Source organism: Hyla sarda, chromosome 6 (assembly GCF_029499605.1).
Source record: "Hyla sarda isolate aHylSar1 chromosome 6, aHylSar1.hap1, whole genome shotgun sequence".
Lineage (NCBI taxonomy): Eukaryota > Metazoa > Chordata > Amphibia > Anura > Hylidae > Hyla > Hyla sarda.
In genome coordinates this window covers 289,282,172-289,297,653 of record NC_079194.1, presented here as the reverse complement: position 1 = coordinate 289,297,653, position 15,482 = coordinate 289,282,172, and the positions used below count along the sequence as shown (strand labels likewise).

General features: G+C 42.5%; 1 protein-coding gene across 1 annotated transcript in view; it reads right to left on the bottom strand.

Moving 5' to 3' along the window:
* Positions 1–2,359: 2,359 nt before the first annotated feature.
* Positions 2,360–15,482, bottom strand: part of LOC130277218 (SPRY domain-containing SOCS box protein 3-like) — a 22,687-nt gene continuing 9,564 nt past the window's right edge. Inside the window, exons 2-6 of the mRNA XM_056527663.1 lie at positions 14,698–14,877; positions 11,554–11,726; positions 10,271–10,402; positions 8,201–8,391; positions 2,360–3,563 (exon numbers count right to left, since the gene is read on the bottom strand). Of these exons, the coding sequence (XP_056383638.1) occupies positions 3,339–3,563; positions 8,201–8,391; positions 10,271–10,402; positions 11,554–11,726; positions 14,698–14,735 (759 nt within the window). The 5' untranslated portion in view covers positions 14,736–14,877 and the 3' untranslated portion in view covers positions 2,360–3,338. The remainder of the gene's footprint in view (positions 3,564–8,200; positions 8,392–10,270; positions 10,403–11,553; positions 11,727–14,697; positions 14,878–15,482) is intronic.

Here is a 15,482-nt window from a genome sequence, read left to right as displayed (position 1 = left end):
CCATGATAAAATCCCTTACCGTTACCCTTAGGCTATGTTCACAAGGCAGAATGTCTGTGCGGAATTCCGCTTGTGTATTCTGCATGGACATTCTGCTGCAGCAGAGTCCCATTGATTTGAATGGGATCCTGCTGCACTGTTCACTCGGCAGAATTTCAGTGGAAATTCTGATTCCGCCGTCCGCAAAAACATTGAACCTGCTCAATGTTTTTGCAGATTCTGCTCGGAATTGCATTACCATCTATGAGACTGCGCATTTCCGATAGGTCTTAGCGCCCGCTGGAACTTTCAAATATGTGGAATGTCCGTTCATGTTTTTGGGTGGATATTGTGCTCGGAATCGGCAATGTGAACATGGCCTTAGTCTTGATTCCTACTTTTTTTCCATGTGTTATATAGGACATATGTATAGATAGAACTGAGATAAATAGATGGATAGATAGATACAAGAGATGTGTGTGTGTGTGTGTGTGTGTGTGTGTGTGTATATATATATATATATAGATAGATAGGTAGATAGATAGATAGGTAGATAGATAGGTAGATAGATAGGTAGATAGATAGGTAGATAGATAGGTAGATAGATAGGTAGATAGATAGGTAGATAGGAGGTAGATAGGTAGATAGGAGGTAGATAGATAGATAGGAGGTAGATAGATAGATAGATAGGAGGTAGATAGATAGATAGATAGGAGGTAGATAGATAGATAGATAGATAGGAGGTAGATAGATAGATAGATAGATAGGAGGTAGATAGATAGATAGATAGATAGGAGGTAGATAGATAGATAGATAGATAGGAGGTAGATAGATAGATAGATAGGAGGTAGATAGATAGATAGATAGATAGGAGGTAGATAGATAGGAGGTAGATAGATAGGAGGTAGATAGATAGATAGATAGGAGGTAGATAGATAGATAGATAGGAGGTAGATAGATAGATAGATAGGGAGGGAGATAGATAGGGAGATAGATAGGGAGATAGATAGGGAGATAGGAGAGAGATAGATAGGAGAGAGAGAGATAGGAGACAGGAGATAGGAGAGAGAGAGAGATAGGAGAGAGAGAGAGATAGGAGAGAGATAGATAGAGGATAGATAGGAGATAGGAGAGAGATAGATAGATAGATATGAGATAGATAGATAGATATGAGATAGATAGATAGATAGATATGAGATAGATAGATAGATAGATATGAGATAGATAGATAGATAGATATGAGATAGATAGATAGATAGGAGAGAGATAGGAGATAGGAGAGAGATAGATAGATAGATAGGAGATAGATAGATAGATAGATAGGAGAGAGATAGGAGATAGGAGAGAGATAGATAGATAGATAGGAGATATGTTTGTCGTTTCTACCTCGGACTCCAATAGGGGGAGATTTATCAAAACCTGTGTAGAGAAAAAGTTGCTGAGTTGCCCATAGCAACCAATCAGATCGTTTCTTTCAGTTTTGAAAAATGAAAGAAGCAATCTGATTGGTTGCTATGGGCAACTCAGCAACGTTTCCTCTGGTCTATTGCGTCCTTGTATCTATACGTACCATCAGCCATTGCTGACTTGTTTATCTACAATCTACATGTGAGGCTTTTGTTATTTTAGATACATTTTAAGAAAAAAAACAAAGATACGTTACATAAAAAAAATCTCATTTAATATTCAAGTATGAAAATGACAATCTTGCCGTATATACAATAGTATACAGTACTACAATATCTTCTGACACACAGGACCAACAATGGAGTGGGGGACAACAATCATTCATAGAATAGAATGGGTCGGCACTTTATCTCTGGGTTTCAGGGCTGTGTTCACACATTGCAGCATTGCAGCTAGGAGTTGTAGTTTTGCAACAGCTGGAGGCACCCTGATTGGGAAACACTGCTCTAGACCAATGTTCTCCAACCTGCAGTTGTCAGGGCATGCTGGGAGTTGTTGTTTTGCAAAAGCGGGAGGCACCCACTGTATGCTCCAGAGGAAGTTGTGTAGTTCTTTCCACTCTGACCACAGTGCTCTCTGCTGCCACCTCAGTTCCATGTCGGGAACTGTCTCGACAAACAGTCGGGTCTCCCTAAGCTTCGATGAGGGGAGGCCGCTAGTCACTGACCCTTGAAGTGTCTTTTGGTTTATAGGGTTAAGGCCCCGTTAACACTATGGAAATTTATATTGGAAATTCCAGTGGGAATCCCCTTACAGCAGCCTCCTCCGTAATCACCACTTAAAGGGGTACTCCGGTGGAAAACATTTATTATTTTTTATTTTTTTAACAACTGGTGCCAGAAAGTTAAACAGATTTGTAAATTACTTCTATTAAAAAAATCTTTACCCTTCCAGTACTTTTTAGCCGCTGAATGCTCCAGAGGAAATTCTTTTCTTTTTGAATTTCTTTTGTGTCTTGTCCATAGTGCTCTCTGCTGACACCTGATGCCCCTATCAGGAACTGTCCAGAGCAGGAGAAAATCCCCATTGCAAACCTATGCTGCTCTTGACAGTTCCTGACACGGACAGAGGTGTCAGCAGAGAGCACAGTGGACAAGACAAAAAAAAAAAAATGTATACAAAAAGCAAAGAGTTTCCTCTGTAGCATACAGCTGCTAATAGGTACTGGAAGGATAAATATTTACAAATCTGTTTAACTTTCTGGCACCAGTTCATTTAAAAAAAAAAAAATAATAAGTTTTCCACCGGAGTACCCCTTTAATAACATATGCCCAGAGCTTTGGCAATTTTGAGACTCGGTTCCATCTATGCATCCCATACGCTTCACTCTTGTATCTCCTGGTTCCTCGGAATGTTCCAACAAGTAATTCCAGGATGGATCAAACCAGAATATTCTCACCGCTGTCCTGTGGGCATTCGGAGCTACAGGTATAAAGGGGGGGGGGTATTTATTATTGGATATACACGTCTTTTCTTGTGTACTTTTGTCGCATTTCCTCTGAGACATTGCGATTTGCGACTTTGCATTGCGCCTTTGTCATTATGTCGTTTTCATGTTCCGACTGGATTTCAACTGTTGACAGCATTTATTTTATTTTTTTGCAGTGGTTGGGAATTTACTAATTGCGCCTTTTATACTTTGTCGCAAAAAAGGTTACTAATACCGCAATTTTGTCGCAAATAAGTCATTTTTAAACTGACATAAAAAAAAGTGCCATGCCATCAGTTTTGGCTAGTAAACGCCAAAGTGACAATATAGCGTGCGACAAATGATAAATTTGGCGCAAGTCCGTCGAAAACAACGCAAAAAAAAAAAATATAGGATAAAAAACCACATAGAACAACCAGTTTTGATAAATACCCCCCAATGTCCCTACCAGCAGCTCCTTCCATTACTGCTCGTGTCCCAGGACGTCCCAGTTCTTGCGGCTTTTTAACTTCCACCTTACAACTTCTGGTAGGGGCAACAGGTCGGCAGAGTCTTTTCGGGTCAGGTTACAAGCCAGCGTACTGAGACATCGCTCCTCCAGGGTTGGTAAAGTGCAACAACGTAATCCCAGCGCCAACTCTGTGCCAGGGCTGGTGGAAGAAACCATGGGAAATAATGGCGTCTGGACCTGAAAAAGTAAGTATATTGGTCAGATGCCATAATACAGTCAGGGATTACGCTACGACGAAACAATGAGGTTACAGAAACGGCATCACTGTTGCCCACAGGCTGCGTCCGGTATTACAGCTTGGTCCTGTTCAAGTGAATGAGGCCGGGACTGAAGCTTTCCAACATACTGGGTGGACACGTATATTGTCTATGCCATAGTTTCCCAAGCAGGGTACCTCCAGCTGTTGCAAAACTACAACTCCCAGCATGCCCGGACAGCCAACGGCTGTCTGGGCATGCTGGGAGCTGTAGTTTTGCAACAGCTGGAGCCATTTTTGTTCCCATTCTTGTTCCCATCCTGCGACCATTCCCTTGGTTATTTAAAGGGGTACTCCGGTGTAAAACTTTTTTTATTTTTTAAATCAACTGGTGCCAGAAAGTTAAACAGATTTGTAAATGACTTCTATTAAAAAAATCTTAATCCTTCCAGTACTTTTTAGGGGCTGTATACTACAGAGGAAATGCTTTTCTTTTTGGATTTCTCTTCTGTCATGCCCACAGTGCTCTCTGCTGACCTCTGCTGTCCATTTTAGGAACTGTCCAGAGCCGCACATGTTTGCTATGGGGATTTTCTCCTGCTCTGGACAGTTCCTAAAATGGACAGTAGAGGTCAGCAGAGAGCACTGTGGGCATGACAGAAGAGAAATCCAAAAAGAAAACCATTTCCTCTGTAGTATACTGGGGTCGTGACATGTAGAACTGTCCAGAGCAGGATAGGTTTGTTTAAAAAAAAAAAATCTTAATCCTTCCAATAATGATCAGCTGCTGAAGTTGAGTTGTTCTTTTCTGTCTGGCAACAGTGCTCTCTGCTGACATCTCTGCTTGTGTCAGGAACTGCACAGAGTAGAAGAGGTTTGCTATGGGGATTTGCTTCTACTCTGGACAGTTCCCGAGACACGTGTCATCAGAGAGCACTTGGACAGAAAAGAACAACTCAACTTTAGCAGCTCATAAGTACTGAAAGGATTAAGATTTTTTTTAATAGAAGTGATTTACAAATCTGCTTAACCTTCTGGAGCCAGTTGATACACACACACATATATATATATATATATATATATATATATATATATATATATATATATATATATAATGTAAGTTTTTTCCTGATTAACCCCTTTAAAGACGCACACACAGCTGAAAGCTATGCTCTCCTGGGGCTCTGGAATTTAGGTTTTGGACATCGGGGAGGGCTGCGGGGGACAGGGTCGTGATGACCGTGGTCGCATAGGATGCAACAGCGATCATCACTTCTACTGGGCCTATTTTTAGGTAGGGCCTAAATCTGCAGCTCCATTAGCCCCTACCCTATAGCCTCAGGTAATTGGATGTACAGTAACACCCTGTCAGCAGAGTAGTACAGTAGATGTAATCTATAATTTTCTGTATAGTCACCTATTAAAGTGTTAATAACGCTAAGGAATGTGAACTCTGTATACATTAGATTTTCTTGGAGCCAGGGCTGAACATTTTTACAAAGGGTGTTTCTGACTTAACCAATGGGATTTGTAGACTTGCAACAGCGGCAGGCACCCTGGATTGGAAACACTGGTCTACGCACAAAGAAGTATACAGTGGGGATCAAAAGTTTGGGCATCCCAGGTAAAAATTTGTATTAATTTGCATAAAGAAGCCAAGGAAAGATGGAAAAATCTCCAAAAGGCATCAAATTACAGATTAGACATTCTTACAATATGTCAACAAAAGTTAGATTTTATTTCCATCATTTACACTTTCAAAATAACAGAAAACCAAAAAATGGCGTCTGCAAAAGTTTGGGCACCCTGTAGAATTTATAGCATGCACTGCCCCCTTTGCAAAGCTGAGACCTGCCAGTGTCATGGATTGTTCTCAATCATCATCTGGGAAGACCAGGTGATGTCAATCTCAAAGGTTTTAAATGCCCAGACTCATCTGACCTTGCCCCAACAATCAGCACCATGGGTTCTTCTAAGCAGTTGTCTAGAAATCTGAAACTGAAAGTAGTTGGCGCTCACAAAGCTGGAGAAAGCTATAAGAAGATAGCAAAACGTTTTCAGATGTCAATATCCTCTGTTCGGAATGTAATTAAAAAATGGCAGTCATCAGGAACAGTGGAAGTTAAAGCAAGATCTGGAAGACCAAGAAAAATATCAGACAGAACAGCTCGCAGGATTGTGAGAAAAACAATTCAAAACCCACGTTTGACTGCACAATCCCTCCAGAAAGATCTGGCAGACACTGGAGTTGTGGTTCACTATTCCACTATAAAGAGATACTTGTACAAATATGGTCTTCATGGAAGAGTCATCAGAAGAAAACCTCTTCTACGTCCTCACCACAAAAATCTGCGTTTGAACTTTGCAAATGAACTTATAGACAAGCCTGATGCATTTTAGAAAGTTCTGTGGACCGATGAGGTTAAAAATTGAACTTTTTGGCCAGAATGAGCACGTTTGGAGAAGAAGGGGAACAGAATTGAATGAAAAGAACCTCTGTCCAACTGTTAAGCATTGGGGTGGATCAATCATGCTTTGGGGTTGTATTGCAGACAGTGGCACAGGGAACATCTCACGAGTAGAAGGATAAATGTATTCAATAAAATTTCAGCAAATTTTGGATGCTAGCTTGATGCCATCTGTGAAAAAGCTGAAGTTAAAGAGAGGATGGCTTCTACAAATGGATAATGATCCTAAACACACCTCGAAATCCACGGGGGATTACATCAAGAGGCGTAAACTGAAGGCTTTGCCATGGCCTTCACAATCTCCTGACCTCAACATAATTGAATATCTATGGATAGACCTTAAAAGAGCAGTGCGTGACAGACAGCCCAGAAAGAACTGGAAGACTTTTGTAAGGAAGAATGGGCAAAGATACCTCAAACAAGAATTGAAAGACTCTTGGCTGGCTACAAAAAGTGTTTACAAGCTGTGATACTTGCCAAAGGGGGCAGTACAAGATATTAACTCTGTGGGGTGGCCAAACTTTTGCAGACGCCATTTTTTTGTTTTCTGTTATTTTGAAAGTGTAAATGATGGAAATAAAATGTAACTTTTGTTGACATATTATAAGAATGTCTAATCTGTAATTTGATGCCTTTTGGAGATTTTCCATCTTTCCTTGGCTTCTTTATGCACATTAATACAAATTTTTAGCTGGGGTGCCCAAACTTTTGATCCCCACTGTAATTTAGTGTTGAGCATGAATATTCATAATACGAATTTTTATTGCGAATATCGCCACTTTGCTGTTTCGCGAACATTTAGAATATAGTACTATATATTCGTAATGACAAATATTCGTTTTTTTGGGGGGGTTTTCACATGCAAATTTTTATGCACATTTTTATGCAAACTTTTGCATGGAAAAAGTGTGAACGAACATAGCAAATATGCGAATTTCGCAAACATAGGACGAATAATCGTCAATATATTCACAAAATATTGCAAATTTCAATATGGCCCCTGCTGCTCATCACTAGTGTAATTTTGGGTCTTGAGTTGGGATCTTACCATTCCCTTTTTCCTCAAGGCTTTGAAGGCCACTGTCTAGCCTGCCCATGCTATTCTATGCTCCAACTAGGGTTGCCGCCTTTCTTGCAGAAAAATACCAGCCATGCAAATTTGCATAATTAATTATATATGCGTGACATCACAGGATACACATATGTGGGCGAAATTCCCCGATCTGTAGTTTTGAACAGGACCATTTTTGTTTTGATGTGACTTTTTCATCGCTTTTTTTTAATTTTTTTTAATTGAATTCAGGAGTTGCGGTTAGTTACTAACTACAACTCCCAGCATGCCCTGATACAGCCTGTAGCTCAGCAGCTGCCCCAAACGAAAACTACAACTCCCAGCATTTTGGACTACATAGTAGTATATAGTATAGGTCAGTGTTTCCCAACCAGGGGTGCCTCCAGCTGTTGCAAAACTACAACTCCCAGCATGTTGGACTATATAGTAGTATATAGTATAGGTCAGTGTTTCCCAACCAGGGGTGCCTCCAGCTGTTAAAAAACTACAACTCCCAGCATGTTTGACTATATAGTAGTATATGGTATAAGTCAGTGTTTCCTAACCAGGTGTGCCTCCAGCTGTTGCAAAACTACAACTCCCAGCATGTTTGACTATATAGTAGTATATAGTATAGGTCAGTGTTTCCTAACCAGGTGTGCCTCCAGCTGTTGCAAAACTACAACTCCCAGCATGTTTGACTATATAGTAGTATATAGTATAGGTCAGTGTTTCCCAACCAGGGGTGCCTCCAGCTGTTGCAAAACTACAACTCCCAGCATGTTGGAATATATAGTAATATATGGTATAAGTCAGTGTTTCCCAACCTGGGGTGCCTCCAGCTGTTGCAAAACTACAACTCCCAGCATGTTGGACTATATAGTAGTATATAGTATAGGTCAGTGTTTCCAAACCAGGGGTGCCTCCAGCTGTCGTAGAACTACAACTCCCAGCATGTTGGACTATATAGTAGTATATGGTATAAGTCAATGTTTCCCAACCAGGGGTGCCTCCAGCTGTTGCAAAACTACAACTCCCAGCATGACATAGATACTGTCCGAAACGTTAAACCGCTGAACGTGCTGATCTGTGACAATACCTTGTGTAGTCCCGTGAAGGCGAATCCCAGACTCTGTCTGTCTTTGTAAAACGTCAGTGTCCCTTCCTCCATGTTCAGATGAACGCCAATCACCGTCCGCTCCTCATAGAACGGCTCGGCGTACCGCTTGCCGATTCCGTTGTGCCAGATTTTGCCTTTATAGGACAGACCCCAGCTGTCGGCATCCAGGCCTGAAACGGGTCACAGGAAGCATTAGGAGTTAAAATAGGACAGGATTTTTACACTCTGCAATGGGGTTCTCCACTTTTGACAATCTCCAATTGGGTCTCTTAAAGGGGTACTCTGGTGGAAAACTTTTTTTTTTTTTTTTAAATCAACTGGTGCCAGAAAGTTAAACAGATTTGTAAATTACTTCTATTTCAAAAATCTTAATCCTTCCAGTACTTATTAGCTGCTGAATACTACAGAGGAAATTCTTTTCTTTTTGGAACACAGAGCTCTCTGCTGACATCTCTGTCCATTTTAGGAACTGTCCAGAGCAGCATATGTTTTCAATGGGGATTTTCTCCTACTCTGGACAGTTCTTAAAATGGACAGAGATGTCAGCAGAGAGCACTGTGCTCTTGATGTCAGCAGAGAGCTCTGTGTTCCAAAAAGAAAAGAATTTCCTCTGTAGTATTCAGCAGCTAATAAGTACTGGAAGGATTAATATTTTTTAATAAAAGTAATTTACAAATGTAACTTTCTGGCATCAGTTGATTTAAAAAAAAAAAAAAAAAAATTCCGCCGGAGTACCCCTTTAACAGGAGACGCTCTTAGTAATCGCTCTCCATCCCGACAAAGAGACAAGTATTCCCATCTATTAAAGGGGTATTCCAGGAAAAAACTTTATATATATCTCAACTGGCTCCAGAAAGTTAAACGGATTCGTAAATTAGGTACAAAAAGAAGCACGTACGTGCACTCACCGCAAAGCAGAGACAATCAGATGTGAAGGTCCGGTGACGGGGTGACGGATTTCGGCATCGGCGTGTGGCGCTCAAAGGCCTCCAAGCTACTTTGGATACTTTATTCTGTTGTATGTGCACCCCGCAGGAGACACTGACAAAGGTCACCAAGGACCGTTCTACTGACATAAGGGGATAATGTTCTCAAGAGTGCTCTCCCCTTCTCTGTTGCGTTTGTAGATTTGTAAATTACTTCTATTAAAAAATCTTAATCCTTTCAGTACTTATGAGCTGCTGAAGTTGAGTTGTTCTTTTCTGTCTAAGTGCTCTCTGTCCAGAGTAGAAGCAAATCCCCATAGCAAACCTCTTCTACTCTGTGCAGTTTCCGAGACAGACAGAGGTGTCAGCAGAGAGCACTGTTGCCAGACAGAAAAGAAGAACTCAACTTCAGCAGCTGATAATTATTGGAAGGATTAAGATTTTTTAATAGAAGTAATTTACAAATCTGTTTAACTTTCTGGAGCCAGTTGAGATATACCGTATGTTTCGCCGTATAAGACGCACTTTTTCTTCCCCAAAATGGGGAATACCTGCGACCATCAATGGCCGGGACCCGCCGCTGATACAGGACATCTCCGATCGCGGTGATGCCCTGTATTAACCCTTCAGACGCGGCAATCAAAGCTGACCGCGAAAGTTAAACAGATTTGTAAATTTCTTCTATACAAAAAAATCTTAATCCTTCCAGTACTTATCAGCTGCTGTATGCTCCAGAGGAAGTTGTGCAGTTCTTTCCAGTCTGACCACAGTGCTCTCTGCTGACACCTCTGTCCGTGTCAGGAACTGTCCAGAGCAGGAGAAGTTTGCTATGGGGATTTGCTCCTGCTCTGGACAGTTCCTGACACGGACAGAAGTGGCAGCAGAGAGCACTGTGGTCAGACAGAAAGGAACAACTCAACTTCAGCAGCTGTTAAGTACTGGAAGGACTAAGATTTTTTTTTTCAATAGAAGTAATTTACAAATTTTGTATAACTTTCTGGAGCCAGTTGATATGAATTTTTTTTTTCCATTGGAGTACCCCTTTAACGTTTAGGGTGTTATACTATTTTTTTCAGCAGCCTAAATATAGATAGACTCTCTTTTTAGGTGGACCCCAGATTACCTAGTAAGTTGAGATACTGGAAGCTTCCGGCATACAGTGGGGCTCTACTGGTGCCAACGCCAACCATTACAGAAAGTCCAGATGGGGGTTCCAGAAATTCTATCTCCCAGTAATGTTCTCCTTGGAGAAAGCCTGGAAGGACAAAAACATATTGGGGGAGATTAATCAAAACGTTGCCCTTAGCAACCAATCAGATCGCTGCTTTCATTTTGAAGAGGCCTGTGAAAAATGAAAGAAGCGATCTGATTGGTTGCTATGGGCAACTCAGCAACTTTTCCTATGTGTTGATGCGTCCATAACAGACTACAGTCCAGTGTTTCGCAACCAGGGTGACTCCAGCTGTTGTAAAACTACAACTCCCAGCATGCCCGGACAGCCGTTGGCTGTCCGGACATGCTGGGAGTTGTAGTTTTGCAACAGCTGGAGGCACCCTGGTTGCGAAACACTGGACTATAGTGACAACCATCTCAGAGCTACCAACACCCGTCCAGAGGAAAAGTTGCCCATAGCAACCAATCAGATCGCTTCTTTCATTTTTCAGAAACTTTATTTAAAAATGAAAGTAGCGATCTGTTTGGTTGCTATGGGCAACCAGGTGATTAATTTTTATTTATTTTTTTCCACCGGAGTACTCCTTTTAAAATCTCTCAGAGCTGCACATGGGTTTTAAGTAGTGTATTCCAACCCCAGCTTAGTAGGGTATTCCATTTCTAATCTGGAAATATATTCATTTACAAACTTGCCTCCTTCTCCTGATATTGCCTCTTGTTCCTGATATCTAGCTTAAAGGGGTACTCCGCTGCTCAGCATTTGGAACAAACTGTTATGAACGCTGGAGTCGGCAGCTCGTGACGTCACGCCATGCCCCCTCAATGCAAGTCTATGGGAGGGGGCGTGACAGCAGTCATGCCCCCTCCTATAGACTTGCATTGAAGGGCGGAGTGTGACTTCATGAGGGGCGGGGCTATAATGTCACGAGCTCCTGGTGCCGGCTCCAGCGTTCGGAACAGTTGGTTTCAAACGCTGAGCAGCAACGTACCCCTTTGCTGATAGAATTCTGACTGCCTGCAGTCTCCACTAGGGGGAGCTCACTGCATACTGTTTGTACATTGAACTCCATAATGAGACAGTCTGCAGTAAGCTTCCCTAAAGGAAGTCCTAGGCTAAGAAGACATTTTCTGCATGTCGAGACCGGGCACCAATGGGACTGCAACAGCGGCTTGAAGCCATAAAAAATAAAAAATGTATGAAGCCGGACAATCCCTTTTAGTGCTTCCTCTTACCTGTGTCCCCCCGCACTGCCGCAGTACCGCAGCTCTCCAAGACCGGATCTGTGTGAAAGTAAACTTCTTGTCGACCAGGAGACAGCTGTATTGACGGGCACTGCTCATTTCTTTCCCACAGCCAGTTTTCCTTCACGTAGCCACATGGCATAGGGGGCATCAACGGCCCTGCCCTTAATTTACAGTCAAAACAATGTGCATAGGTTAGTACAAAAGTGGCGGCACAGATCTGAGACTGACAGGAATAAAACACCAATTTGTATGGGATTAGAAAGACATGGCAGCTTCCTTCCTAAAACAGCGCCACACCATTCATGGGTTGTGTCTGGTATTGCAGCACGATTCATGGCCTTCGGCTGTCCGGGCATGCTGGGAGTTGTAATTTTGCAACAGCTGGAGGCACCCTGGTTGGGAAACACTGTCCTACGTCTTTGACTATCCTAACTCCCATAGTTCCCCTGTTCCTTGTCACACTCACAGGGTCTAGGAATCTGAGCTATGACGTGTTGCTTGATAGATTTGTCTGGATTCAAATTACACTCGAGTTGCACGTCCCCGCTTTATTTTGGGACACGCAAAAGGACTGAAAGTAGTTCACTAGTCTCACCATTTCCCTATCATATTTATTTATTTTCCAGGTCTTAAAGGGGTACTCCGGTGGAAACTGTTTTTTTCTTTAAATCAACTGGTGCCAGAAAGTTAAACAGATTTGTAAATTACTTCTATTAAAAAATCTTAATCCTTCCAGTACTTATCAGCTGCTGTATACTACACAGGAAGTTGTTATTCTTTTTGAAGTTCTTTTCTGTCTGACCACAGTGCTCTCTGCTGACACCTATGTCCGCAGAGCAGGAGAAAATCCCCATAGCAAATCTCTCCTGCTCTGGGCAGTTCCTGACATGGACAGAGGTGTCAGCAGAGAGCACTGTGGTCAGACAGAAAAGAACTTAAAAAAAAAAAAGAACTTCCTGTGTAGTATACAGCAGCTGATAAGTACTGGAAGGATTAAGATTTTTTTATAGAAGTAATTTACAAATCTTTTTAACTTTCTGGCACCAGTTGATTAGAAAAAAATAGTTTTCCACCGGAGTACCCCTTTAAGCGTAGTCTCTCTCAGTTTTCAGCCCTGCAAATAAATAAATTAATAATAACCAAAAACTTATATATATGAAAGAAAAAACGGAAGTCTGTGGGTGCAATAATGTAGAAATGAATAGAGGCGGCTGCAGCACACCAAAGAAGCTTTTAATCCAGCTAAAAAGTGGACGTTTCTGTGTTCTCACACCACCTTTCTCAAGGTCTCTCTCTCTCTTTCTCTCCATATATCTATACATACATGTATACTATATATATATATATATATATATATATATATATATATATATATATAAAATTTATATATACACTGCTCAAAAAACATAAAGGGAACACTTAAACAACACAATGTAACTCCAAGTCACTGACACTTCTGTGAGATCCCACTGTCCACTCAGGAAGAACACTGATTGACAATCAATTTCACATGGAACAGACAACAGGTGGAAATTATAGGCGATTAGCAAGACACCCCCAATAAAGGAGTGTCTCTGCAGGTGGTGACCACAGACCACTTCTCAGTTCCTATGCTTCCTGGCTGATGTTTTGGTCACTTTTGAATGCTGGCGGTGCTTTCACTCTAGTGGTAGCATGAGACTGAGTCTACAACCCACACAAGTGGCTCAGGTAGTGCAGCTCATCAGGATGGCACATCAATGCGAGCTGTGGCAAGAAGGTTTGCTGTGTCTGTCAGCGTAGTGTCCAGAGCATGGAGGCGCTACCAGGAGACAGGCCAGTACATCAGGAGATGTGGAGGAGGCCGTATGAGGGCAACAACCCAGCAGCAGGACCGCTGCCTCCACCTTTGTGCCAGAGACCCGCAAAATGACCTCCAGCAGGCCACAAATGTGTATGTGTCCACTCAAACGGTCAGAAACAGACTCCATGAGGGTGGTATGAGGGCCCGATGTCCACAGGTGGGGTTGTGCTTACAGCCCAACACTGTGCAGGACATTTGGCATTTGCCAGAGAACACCAAGATTGGCAAATTCGCCACTGGTGCCCTGTGCTCTTCACAGATGAAAGCAGGTTTACACTGAGCACGTGACAGAGTCTGGAGACGCCGTGGTGAATGCTCTGCTGCCTGCAACATCCTCCAGTATGACCGGTTTGGCGGTGGGTAAGTAATGGTGTGGGATGGCATTTCTTTGGGGGGCCGCACAGCCCTCCATGTGCTTGCCAGAGGTAGCCTGACTGCCATTAGGTACCGAGATGAGATCCTCAGACCCCTTGTGAGACCATATGCTGGTGCGGTTTGCCCTGGCTTCCTCCTAATGCAAGACAATGCTAGACCTCATGTGGCTGGAGTGTGTCAGCAATTCCTGCAAGAGGAAGGCATTGATGCTATGGACTGGCCGCCCGTTCCCCAGACCTGAATCTGATTGACCACATCTAGGACATCATGTCTCGCTCCATCCACCACAGACTGTCCAGGAGTTGGCGGATGCTTTAGTCCAGGTCTGGGAGGACATCCCCCACCTCATCAGGATCATGCCCAGGCATTGTAGGGAGGTCATACGGGCACGTGGAGGCCACACACACTACTGAGCCTCATTGTGACTTGTATTAAGGACATTACATAAAGTTGGATCAGCCTGTAGTGAGGTTTTCCACTGTGATTTTGAGTGACTCCATATCCAGACCTCCATGGGTTGATACATTTGATTTCCATTGATAATTTTTGTGTGATTTTGTTGTCAGCGCATTCTACTATGTAAAGACGAAAGTATTTCATACGATTAGTTCATTCATTCAGGTCTAGGATGTATTATCTTAGTGTTCCCTTTATTGAGCAGTGTATATATCTCTACATTCACAGTATTCCGACGTTTACAAGTGACGTAACACAAATTCAGCCTTATCTATCCTTGTGAATTCAGGGTCATCCTAATAAAGGGGATACCTGTGCCCCCCTTTTTAACTCCCTATATCTTAGCTTTCTGTGCCATGGGGGGGGGGGATATTGGGGATCGTACCTGGATAAAGTACACAATGGTGTCACTATATAGAGACGGGACACAGTATATATACATTATATTATTTTCTTACCTGGTGTCAGTGTGCTGTTGTCCTCTTTTACCCCTCATGTTTACTCAGCTGAGTTTCCGCTTCTGTGTTTTTCTCGAAAGTTGCGCCCATCACTTGTAAAGTAGTTTTCGGCTCCACCAATAGGATGCGGCTAGGACTCCGGCCCCCAGAGGCGACGTTGCGATTGGTGGCTGCTTCTATCTACAAGTAACACATAGACACTCCCTGGGGCATTGTCCTGTTAACCCTTGGGGCACTGTCAACGCGGTCACCAGATATCGTTCTGCTCCACACATAATAACCACAACAGTAACAACAACAATACCAAAAATAACCCTTCCCCTACTGCAGCGCACGGCGGGTAGGACTACATACAGAACAGGTTTAGTCCTCCCCTCCTTTACCCCCATAGGGTCACATGAGAACACGTTGCTTTCTGTACATTCCTTTCTATAGAATATACACAGACCTCACATTACCAGCACAGCAGGTTAGCAGAAATACATCAACATTTATGGGGAAACCCCGACTCTACGCACCAGGAAAGGAGTTGTGCGAATCGTATTAGACTTTCTTGGTGTAAATAGAAATGATGATATATGGAAGGGATCTCAATATTCGAGCAAAAGGAAATGTTTATTAAGAAAAAATGAAAAGAAGCTCTCGTGTCCTGTCGGGGACCACAAGCCTGGATATAAGAGGAGATACAATTGGGCATGAAGGTATAAAAGGTTGTCCGGGCATGCTGGGAGTTGTAGTTTTGCAACAGCTGGAGGCACACTGGTTAGGAAACACTGCTTTAGGGT